Source organism: Zosterops lateralis, assembly GCF_965231275.1.
Source record: "Zosterops lateralis genome assembly, contig: HAP1_HAP1_SCAFFOLD_77, whole genome shotgun sequence".
NCBI lineage: Eukaryota > Metazoa > Chordata > Aves > Passeriformes > Zosteropidae > Zosterops > Zosterops lateralis.
Genome location: NW_028154595.1, coordinates 250421 through 262694, shown reverse-complemented (window position 1 = coordinate 262694; position 12274 = coordinate 250421). Strand labels below are relative to the sequence as shown.

General features: G+C 39.6%; 1 protein-coding gene across 1 annotated transcript; it reads right to left on the bottom strand.

The window, feature by feature from the left end:
* Nucleotides 1-15: 15 nt before the first annotated feature.
* Nucleotides 16-11888, bottom strand: LOC310923511 (F-box only protein 15-like; the record flags this gene model as incomplete). Its single annotated transcript, XM_083885485.1, has 6 exons — nt 16-404; nt 2197-2406; nt 2657-2890; nt 6422-6526; nt 8428-8541; nt 11869-11888. 6 exons carry the CDS (start codon nt 11886-11888, stop codon nt 266-268), a joined length of 822 nt encoding a protein of 273 aa, XP_083741611.1. The 3' UTR covers nt 16-265.
* Nucleotides 11889-12274: the final 386 nt, after the last annotated feature.

Below are 12274 nucleotides of genomic sequence, written 5' to 3'. Positions count from 1 at the left end.
AATGATAGATAACTGATCTCTTAATTAGAAGTGGATTTTTAAAAAAAGTATATATACTCCTGTGACAGCTCTTCAGGATACAATAAATCTTCCACTTACTGTCCCTACATGTGTTTTGTGGTTACTAGTTTAGACAAGATCTTTCAAAATCCAAAGGGGAAAAAAAAGGAAGATTAAAAAAAAAAAAGCCCTCCTCAAACCCAAACTACAAGCCAATTTTTTTTTTTTTTTCATTCAAATCATAATAAAATACAGAAACAAAATGTTATCTTACCTTCCAAATTCCTACTAAGAGTCCTGGACTCAGACTGAAGAGCTGGACAAGCTCATCAGCACCAACTGCGACACTACTTTCAGTCAGGTTGCCAAGAGGGTATTCAGCAATCAAGGAAAATCGACGAGGTCTTTGAAAAGAACATACAGAATGAAGTAAAAAGGCTGTGTCTCCTTATTCATGTAAAAGTTCAGTTTAATTTCATTTTTAACTGTAAAGTCTGACCAGCAGCACATGATGAAAATGGTTTTGAAAGCATTTGCCATGCAGAATCATAAACCATACATTTGAACAACCACAGTGTACTAGCAGGATCTCAACCCCTAACAAGAAAAGAAATAAAAAACACTATGATCTTCTAAAACATGCTTAAAAAAAGAACTTACGTACTTGCCCAATTTTTCAAGATACAGAATTACTTTATAACTTGTTTTTCATACTCTATTGATACTAGATGAAATCACTGAGAAGCAAAATTCAAAGGAAAGTATCAAACTGTACATATAATAAATTAAAAGTATGTGCTACAGGAAGCGTTCCTTTTTTAGATTTTTTTTCTATATTTTACCTATAATTAAAGCCATTAGCTCCAAAAAAATCTTAAATATAAGTTCATGAACACTCTTATTAACTAATGATGCATTTTAAAAAAGGGCAGTAAGTAAGAGTTTGCATTACCTACTCAGAATGAAGAAGTCTTCCTCAAATCCTTTTCAGACTCAGGCTCTTACTATATTCAAAACAGTTCCTAGACTTCCACATAGTATCACTGTAATACCACCTACAATCAAACACTGAACACTGTCTGGGATGGGGCATCCACAACCTCCCTGGACAACCCATTCCAGTGTCACACCACCCTTACAGTAAAACATTTCTTCTTGATCAACATCAACCTTTTCCATCTTTAAGTCAATCAGGCCTGTCCCTGCACTACTGCCTTATAGTCTAAACAATGACATACTGAAATTGGTGAAACCACTGACTTCATCTCTAGTCACAATTTCTAAAACTTGTAACTCTGTGAAATAAACACATCAACTGCCTGCAAGCTTTTTTATTTTCTACATATGAATCATCATCTCGGTAAAACAACTACATTTCCCACATAATTTGACTGCAAGACTTGTTCAGTTAACTTTATACAAAAGGCTTCTCTTGATTTATTTGTTTTATAAGTATATACTCTGCTCATGGTTGAAGAACCAGATGTTTTGTAGGTGACCAATTCCCTCTTTTCAGAGCTCTATGGCCAGGGGCTTTGTGTAAGAAGCAGGCAGCTGACTCTGTACCTACTATACACACAGGCTCAGATGTGGGCAAAACTCCTTGACAGCAACCAAATACCTCAAATAAACACTTTTCATTTATTTTTTAGAATATAATGACAAAAACCACTGTACACATGTAAATTAAAAAACAAGGGACATGCTGTGGACTGTGTGACTTCATATGCATGTACTGAAGACTGCACACATAGTTAAACATCAAGTTCCCTAAATTCATATACACACCTACCAGACAGAAAATAAATTTTAACAACATAGAATACCTGACTGTAGCCACATAAATACTGATTAACTCTTCCAAGCTAAATTTCTCACAATAAAGTCTTCTAGATTTACATTTTTCTTTCATGCTCTAGGGCTTAGATTCAGCTTTCCAAGTCAGGACCTATCAGCCTGCATATCACATGCCAATTAACCTATGAATTAATGCCATAGCTTGCTGGATTATACTATTTCTACTATTCCTCTCTAAAAAGCTCTACCAAAGAGAAGAACATAGAAAGAACTACTGCGGGGAGGCTTTCAAATGAAGGGTTAACTTATTGAATCAAACAAATGTCAGATAGGTCCTACAGACATATTATCAATCAGTTACACCCAAAAAATCCTCAAAAATCCTATATTAAAACTCACCCATTCTTGCTGGGAGGTCTGTTTTGGTCAGGAAGCAATGGTGTAACTCCAAACAGTTTTAGGGTTGACAGGATGTCCAAGCATGGCCAGTCTGTACCATACCAAAGTATGGTAACAGATGTGTCCTTAAATGATAGTTTTGGATTCTCTACTACATGTTCTTTTCCATTTTTGTCCTTTAGAACAATTATCCAACTCAAGCCAGAGACTCTGTTATTTAGGAATTGAGAGGGGAGAGGAGTGTTTAAAAACAAATTCTCAAAGTGATAAAATTTAAACTATGCTTTCAACAGAATTTTTACATTTCTACTAACTGCGACTCAGTTTCAGTCATTTATAGATTATCATTGTATCATTCCATTATGATATACATTTTATAGCTCTAATTCTATACTACTCCAAGCCATTAATGTTTTGTACATTGTTCTGAAGTAAATCTTTGTGACAAGGCATTGCTTACTTCATAGCTTCTTTGGTTTTACATGGAAGACCTGTGTAAGGATCTAGAAATTTAACGAGTCGCATTACTCTAGTCTTGAAGGCACACGTTTGTTTGAAGATGTATTCTTTCTTCCAGTACCCAGGCTTTTTATCATGTAGAGCAGCACGGCCCAAAGAAACAGCTTCTGTTTGTTTAGACTTCATTTTCCATTTTGGTTGCAAATAATTGGAATAAAGTTTCAGCCAAATTCCACTGAAAATAAAAATAGAATAAAGAGGAGTAAATTTCAAGAATAGTCACTTCATTTTTACATGCACATCTCAGCTACCACTGAGCACAGTGTTAGCAAAAAACCAGTCTTATCTGTCTTCTCAAAAATATGGGATCCAGGATGAAGCTCTGTGACAGCACAGTCAGTCAGCAAGTAAGTGAAAACTGATAAAGGTTAAGCAGAAATTTTTGAAAATTCCACCCTAAAACAATGATGTGTCCTCCTCATAGAAAATCAGCTAGTGGAAAAAGTGGTTTAATATCTCCTATTCAAGAAAGACCATCTGTAGACTTCAAGTTTCTCAGTTCAGCTGAGGAGGACAATTAGAATCACCTTTGTTTGGTGGTACTAATGTAATTTCAATCCTTTCTGCACTCTCTTTGGAAAAGCCCAGAGAAGACATGACTTTCTGAAGTCAAAGAAATATGTGACTGTAATGATGGGTTCATCTCTTTCATGCCAGGAAAACTATTAGTTCACATTTCAGCCCCTCACACCCCAGTATCTCTAGCACACCCCAGTATCTCTAGGACAATTCACAGAACATTGAGTCCAGGAACCTACAAAAATTCAATCAATAATCTGTGAATATAGGTTGCCAATAAGTTTTCTAATTTTGAAATGCTAGACACACAGTGTACATAACTGCACTGAAGAAAATTACTAGTGAGGGCAACAAATAGTTGAGACATTTTCTACCATTTATCAGCAAGGCTACCAGTTCTCACTTATCCTCAGGCAAACTTACACTAGCATGTATGGTATGGCATCTTCCCTTCTCCTTAAAGTATTCAAGGACTAGATCCATCCCACACTGCCTCCTACCCATCAAAAGCATTCTCAATTCATTAGCTACTGAGAATAACTCCCCACATATTGAGAGCCAGCTCTGGTTATTGATGCAAGCAGACCCAGGAATTTCGCAAAAACCTTCCAGCCTGCTGCTCTGCAGATATAGACAGAATTCCCCACTGCCATTTTTTAAGACAAAAGTGTCTAAAACACACAGACCAATAAGTTACCATAACTGGTAAAGGTGGGTTCACAGTCAACATGAGTTTTCAACCTTCCATTCACCAAAAGCAGAGTGGGAAGGGTAACATAAAGAACAATCCCCATAACTGAAACAAAGTTTTAAAATCCTTCTACTTTAAGACCATAAAGGGTAGCCAAGTTACCAGACAGTATAAAAACATTTCTGATGGAGGGGGAAAGTTCTTTTTTTAACTCCAAAGCAGTTTAGAACTGTCCAGTCATGAAAAAAGGAGAGATGTCCTTAACATAACATCACATGGGGAATTTGAGCTGTGTATCATCCAATTGGTCTTCACCAGCCTAAAACACCCAGTAAAATAACCTCCTATAAAACTTTCCTGATAACTAGAAACTCCTTCCCAAAAAAAGATATCCTTTGATGGAGAGAGATACTCTGCACCTTACTGTATGATGCTGAAAAGACAGGGCTTAGTACTAGGCATTTCCTGCATTTTGAAGTTGCAGGCTCAGGCAATTTAGTTGACTGAAGATAGACTAAGGACAAATACCTACCATGTTCATCCTCACTCTCAGAAACATATTGCATCTTCCTTTCCCAAAACAGTGTTGGGCAAGCAAAGAAATTAGTTCAAGAAACTCAAAAATTCAGCTAGGGCAGGGAGACAGAGAAGAAGATGAAGGAGGACTTGGAATCACAAGTGTTTAGGAAGGTATCACTTCCCCTTCATCCTCAACTTCTGAAGAAGTCAGGGCAGATAAATCAAAAAGGCATCCAACAGGGAAGCACAAGTTTGCCTCTTTCACAGCAGAATACATGCCCTGCCCTTCTTGCCTCAAATTGTTAATACTCATCTCAAGGTCTCTTACTGAACATGACTACAACAAACCAAACAAATCTTCTACTGCTAACTCAGATGCCAGAATCAGACACATCATCATCAGTCATCACTTGACCACAGTGGCAAAGACTTTGCCCTGTGCTCTCACTTCCTCTCACACAAGCACGTTCTGCTGGTGATCAGAATCCTCAGGCCTTCACAGGCAGACCATACCCATGAACTTCCCACACTGCATGGTAGGAAGGCTGGAATATCCCATGCTGTGACAAGGAGGGTACAGAAAGGGAGGGTCATAAACATTTCCTTGTCCTCAATAGTTACACTGGAGAGACATCAGTGCCAAGAACTGTTCAAGTGAACAGCCCAAAGACAAATCACTGCATTAGGCAGCACAGACATAGCACAATGAAAGACTGATGGTCCTGTTGCAACAAGGACAGCTCCCTGTACATCCAGGACACCAGAAATATCCTAAAAACCACAGTCAGATTTGTCACAGAAATATGCAGTGACTCCCATTAAAACTTCTGTTCATTCACTGCAAGATTCAGGGTCTTGAGAAGGTCCAGGAAAATCCATCAGGAAGAAATTACCTGGTCCCCCCTGAACCAGTCAGGCTCCTAGATAAGAGAAACTAACTCTTTCCAAAGTCTCATTTGTGCACGCACACTAATCTCTATTGAGATTAGAAAATGGAAACAGACATTGTCGAGATGGAGACAGATGAATCATCTTCCCCTGGACAGCCACAGTGATTTTATCCTGCTTCACCATCCTGAAGTGGAAAACACATACCAAGATTGGTAATTTGTGTCAACTATGCAATTTTTATCTACCCTCAAAACCTAAATCTGGATTACAGATCTTCCCTTTAAACTCATCAGTTCTAAAGGTATTAATGCCAAGGTAAACCAACTAATTCACCACACAATTTTTAGTAAATAAGGGAGAAATAGATTCATACCTGGTACAGCAACTTCCTATAGAGGAAGACATTTTCTCATTCAAACAACACTAATGCAGTAGAATCCTACAAAGAAAAGGATGCCCAGATCCTAGTTATCACACACCAACCCAAGTGTCTCCTCTTTACCCTTTCACAAAATTATCATGATATTGGTTGGAGCAATTTATGAACTCTGTATAAGCAATCCTTATTAAAAAACGTGTCGGTATTTATCTTTGTCTCTTTTGTTCTCATTTAGACGTCACCAAAGAGTCACAAACAGAGCAACAGATAAAAACCACTAGTGGATCATTTGATTGAATCAATTCCTCTTCAAAAATCTAATGAAAGAATAAAGTATGCAGGACTTCAAAATTGTCAAAGCTACAATTCCATAAAGCTACTGGCAACACACCATTAAGGATCACCTGAACCGAAAAGTTTCTGCAGGTCCATGTGAATACAAATAAATATATAGAAATTTTAAAATTAAAAAAGTGCTAACACCAACATTTCAAAGCACTGGATTTAGTTTTTGCCTCATAACCCCCAATAAACAACAGGCCCTGCACAGCTAGAATTGCATGCAACATGTACTGTACGCTGTGCAGGGCAATTTCAGCAGAGTAACTGCCCAGAGGTGCTCTGGCATCAGAGAAACTGAACTGGAAAGACTCATAATTCAGGTAAACACAACTAGGGCACAAACTGAGATCTTCTCTCTTCCTTACTTGTCATTGGCCAACTCATAGAAGCGTCTATTCACACAACCAAGAGACAGTAGGGACACAGCATCTAAATAGGAAAATATCTTCAGCAGCATTTCTGATGGCATGCTAGAAAAGAAGAGAAAGAGGAATTCTGTTAGACTTGCCTGCAAACTCCAGAAATTACAATGGCAGAGAATTTTAATTTCAAACCAGACAAAAACAGAAGAGGTGGAAAGCAGCAGGTTGTAAACAGATGAAACAAAAAATCACCTAAAGAGTTAAATTGTGGAGTTTGGGCTGTAACTTCACTCTTTGGTATGTGGCATTTGCCTAAAATAATTCATCACAACTTATTCCAGTGGCACAGCACGATTACACAAAAAGTTGTAAGTTTGAGGTTTTATTAGACTTTGTTAACTTTAACTATGTTTGATATGAAACTATCTCATTTAGCTTCAGTTCCTTACTGCTTGTACCATGATTTTAACCACAATTCCACAATCACCAGCATTTGCAAAACTGCAGATACATTCACTCTCCCTTTTGACTGCCGCGTCTGGCCTGAGAACGCACCAGGACAGAAATGTCCTAGTCTAACAGCAAGATCATGCTCTACCTCATCATCATCTCCAAACTGTACGTGCTCAGGGGTCTTGTGCAGTTTTCATTTATGTCAGCAGAAAGATGTGAACTTCAAAGTAAGAGCCAAGTGATATCCTGAAAATGCCAATGTCTCTGCATCTGGAAGGCTGCCTGAAATGCAGGAGCCAGTCTAGGCATGACAAGCAGAACATACCCTGGGATTGAGCCAAAGTGATTTTTGCATTAGCAGACATGAACCTCATACAATTTGAGCAGTAGCTCATAGCTGCAGAGTTTAAAATACACGCATTTTATACTCTTAATTTTTTTGAGCATTGAGTATGGCCACATCAAAATCACTGCTGAAAATAAAAGGTGCTGTGAAAGTCAACACCCCATCTGTGCCTCTTGTCCTTTTACTAAGGGGTTATTTGCAACACTTGTTGATTTATGACACTGTTTCAGAAGCAGAGAGCTTTAAAGGGTAGCACAACAATGCCAATACCTCAATGTTTGTATTAAACTCACAATCTTAGTTACATTGACATAGAAATAACATGCAAAAACTTGCACTGTTATTATGTGAAATAACTCATAAACTCTAAGTCCAAAGCAATTAGTGCACTCATTCCAGAGACAATTTAGAAGTGATACCTTAAAAAGCTGCAAATTAGCTAAAATAATATACTTGATCCAGAATTTTCAACAGCAGTTTTTACAGCTGTATTCTTTCTCCTTTGAAGGAAGCTGATTTTTTTTTCTTTTTTCTCTCACTATCACACCAGTCAGACAGCATAGAGGTGCTGAACTGGCCATCCAATGCAAAACAGAGAAATCACTACACAGTAGTGATCAAATGTATAAAACTAATTGCTTTTTCAGGTAACATAGTCTTAGAATATTTTTTGTAAAAATGTAACTAATTTTCAAAAAGAAAACAACTCATAATTATATTGAAACTACTCTTTCACTGCCAAACAGCAAGAGAAACATTTACCTTGCAGTAAATATGCAGCAGCCAGTAATTCCTCCCTCCTTTTATCCCAATCCACCATTCTCAGCCTCTCCATACACTAAGATACACTTGATGACAACCAATAACCAAGAGAAACACATGAAGTTTAATTCCAATCTGGCTTTTATTGAAGTAATAAAATAACAATTTTTATTCTCAAGGAACAACACTGCCCATGACTTCCAAAGAAGTTGCTGAAGGCTTCACATGGCTTGGAAAACCTACATAATCCTTATGAACCTAGCAAATAACACAAAGGAGAACCATGCCAGAAAACATTAGAAGGTGAACACAGGATCCCAAAGCAGGCCAGGAAAGAAAATCTTTTCAACTCAGAATATTTGACATAGAAATCTCCAAGATATGAATACAATTACTGCAAGCAGTCAAAAGGCAGTTTACAGGGTGACTTACTCACAGACATACTCACCTCTCAAAGCTCATGTTTCGTTTCAGTTTTCTGGGAGGTGTCAAATACAGACTTTCAATGCCAGCATTTACACTTTCAGAACATTCCCCAGGCCTGGCAGCAAAGGTCCTTAACCTACTTGTAAGAAGGAAAAGCTGTTAACACATATTCACAAAATGAAGAAATACGCATATTGCGCACACCTAGACACAACACTTCAACCAAGGCAGGATGCAGGGAATACACCACGTGGCAATCATTATGATTTGAACAATTACACCCAAGTTAAAATACCTGGCATCAGGAAGATTCAGATTTAAACTCACAGCTGTCAACCCTGTGATTGATCTCTCACAGCAGGCAAAGGCAATAATAGTGTTGCTGCTCCCCCAAATCAGTTTGAATCTGGTAGAGGTTTATTACCCTTAGACAGCTGCACCCCTGTGGCCACTACAGCCAAGCTCCACTGAGGCCCCTGCAGCAAGTCAAACTCACTGATTATTCTTCTGTTTCACAACATTACTCCAGAGACATTTTTGAGCCACTCAACTTTGCTAAGCGATTAAAAGATACCAGATAAAAACAATACGTTGAAACTTCCTCAGAAACTGCTGAGGTTCAAAAAGAATTTGTATCCTTTCAAGCATAAACAAAAAGAAAGGAGATTTAACCCATGAAACAGAGAGCAGCTAACAAGGTCTAAGGGATGTCTAGGTGTTAGACAGACAAATCACTTGTCGGTAGAATTGCTTTAGTAAGGTTTATGGCTTGACACGCTTCCAAGATTTCAGATGTAGTGAGAGGTTAACAAAGCTTGGGAAGAAGGATGACCACTGAGAGTGGACACAAAGAATGCAGAATTTACAGGCCAGAGGGATACCTGGAACAACTCCCAAGATAAGGAAGAAACTATTAAAGCCAACTCAGCAATTGTGCTGAAATCAGCTACAGCTTCCAGAAATGTGAGACTGCCACCACAGACTCAAAAAAGAGAAAGACTGAGCATGCAAACTAATCAGCATGAGAAGCAAGAGAATTGTTAACCAACAGAAGATAGAAAATTAATTAATAAGAGAATTATGTAGCTTGTAGCCAAGGAACTAATTCCTTCCTTTGCTAAATGCCACCCAGCACTGTGCAGAACTGTAAATACATCAAATAACTCCATGTCTGGATTGGTCTCTTGCACACCATGGTGAAAGAACCTGCTCTGGCAACATTTCCACATCACAGTTGGGATAGAAAAGGAAGAAACTTTGCATATTTCTAACACAAATTCTTACAATCCAACTGCTCACAGATTTTTCCAAGTTTTCTGATAGAAAGGTCTTTGTCAGCTGTAATTGCAAACAAATCCTATCATTAATCCACAGAGAAAGATGGGGACAGAGTTTCAATCTTAAACCAAATCCTTACACTTCATACCCTCGGATGCCACTGAACAAGCAGAGCTCCCCATTCACTGCATTACTGACGCTTTAAATTGCCAGCAGATTTCCAACACCTGGTCAAACCAGCTCGGGGTTTCTAGGCAACCAATCCATATGGGGGGGAAATAGCTAATTTTGAAGTATATGGTTATCATATACATTTAATAAGTTCTTGATTTAAGATTGATTTATGCTTAAAGAAAAAAAAAATCAAAATAAATTAACAGCGCTGGCCTACATTGTCAACTGTGCTATGTAAAACAAAACAAAAATATCCAAGACACTTTACTAAGAATTGTTACAAGCTTAACAAAAAGACATGCACATTTGAGCTTGGGTGCTAACCAACTACATTAACAACTACAAAAAAGTAGTCTTGTAATAAATACAATCTGGAGATCAAACAAAGGGTTTTACTAATGTATCATTATCAAAAACACTTAGATGATGAGGCCCTAAACACTTAGATGATGAAGCAGTAACAAACTGCTGTTAAAGGGATTTAGAGACACAAGTTGTGTTCAACAGCAGCAGAGCCATCACTTCTGTATGTTCCAGGGCAGCACATCCCAGGCTATTCTGCCCTAAATCCATGCTGAAAGCAGAGAGTTTGGGCATACTCTCTAGGGATGCAATTTCACAAACTCCAGGCACAGAAATAATTCAGATACGAAGCTGGATTCTGGATTTTAAAATAAGCTACCTTGGACAAGCATAAACTGCACAGACTGTCCTTCTTGCTCATTTTAACCACTAACCTCTCCCTTCTTCACTCCAGGGAGAAATATCTGAGGGAAGAAACACTTTGCCCATGGGTGCCTTGAAAACTTTAATGTAATAGCTATTGTTTTTGTAAGCTTCAATTTTAAAAAAAATCTGCTGAACTTTTGTATTCGCCAAAACAAAAATATTCTCAAGGTGTGAAGAAACAAACAGCAACCGAATCCATAAATTACTTTTCAAGTACTGCGTGTGCTAAGATTTTAAATTAGCATTAACAAAATGCTTTTAGGTTGCATTGACACAGTTTGGGCAGATTAGCCTAAGATGAAAGTCAATGACAGCTGTTACACCCCCTCTTTAGAGACTTCTAGAACTGAGATGATCTTACTCAAGAGGCACAACTTCAATTGCTTTTTCATTAGCTTTCAACCTGTGGGGCTCACTTTTCCAGTATTTTCATTTTCATACCCTATAATACTTGCAATGTGCCTTGGTTTTTTGATGGTCAGCAAACAATTGTCTTCTGAGAAACATTTCAAATGATGTACACAAAGTTTTAAGTAGTGAAAAAACGTGTCTCCTCCACCTCTGTAAGCGTATGCAGGGAAAAAGAAAAATTACAATGATGTTTTGGATGGGTTGGTTGTGGGTTTTTTTTTTCCTTCAGCTGTCTATTTCAATTTAATTTTTAAAGGGTGGATATTACCCCAATCCATTAGCAGGTTGAAAAAAGGCAAAAAAACCCACCCAAAAAACAGCAGGGGGAATGAAACTGCTATGAAACCTAAGGCTGTAGAAATGGGTTAGCAGAAAAATCTGTTTTCTCAACTTTGCCTCTAAGACTGATGCTTTAAAATTTTGAAAGCCTACCCTGTACTGTAAGAATTATGGTAATCACACCTTCCACAGCGAAACCCTCCTATTTATCACAAAACCCAAACTACCCTGGACGTATAAAGCAGCCACTAAACTAACTTTGTGGGTACCCATTACAGCATCTCCTCCAAGCTGAAGGACACAGAAGTTTAGGCTCCCCAGGCAGGAAAAAAAGTGTTAACCCCAGGCCTCTGTGCACCTGGCAACACCAGCGTTCTCCACTGCAAGGCGTCCACTGGGCCAGGAGAGGAGAGTACCATGCCCACAGCCCTCGCCGCGAAGACTCGAGAGCTGGAAACCAGAGCCGTGCAACACGTGAAATAAGTTTTTCAGAGGAGCAATGGGAGCTGAGGGAAAACAATTAAACCCCCCTCCCCGTTAAAGGTGAAGAAGGCCGAGCGGGCGGCCCCGGGCCGGCAGAGCCCACGGTTACCTGCCCCGGCCCGTCGCCATGGCCGCTCCAGCACGGGACAGCGCCGGCCTCGCACCGCCCGCGGGGAGGGCAGGGAAGGAACAAGGGCAGCCACCCCCCGGGGCACGCCCTGGGGCGGGGTGGGCCGGAACGGCGGCGCCCGGAGCGCTGGCTGAGGGCGGGCGGGGCCGAGGCGGGGCCGAGCGGGGCCGGGAGCGCTGGCTGAGGGCGGGCGGGGCTGGAGCGGGGCCGGGCGGGCACGGGGGAGGCGGTAACGGGGACGGCGGAGGTGCCTGAGCCTCGCCCCGGCTCCACGGCGAGCTCCGAGCTCTCGGGCACTGTGGGCTCGGGTCTCAGAATCACATAATTAATTAGGCTGGAAAATACCTCTGAGATTACTTTACAATTTATGACCAAACACCACCAC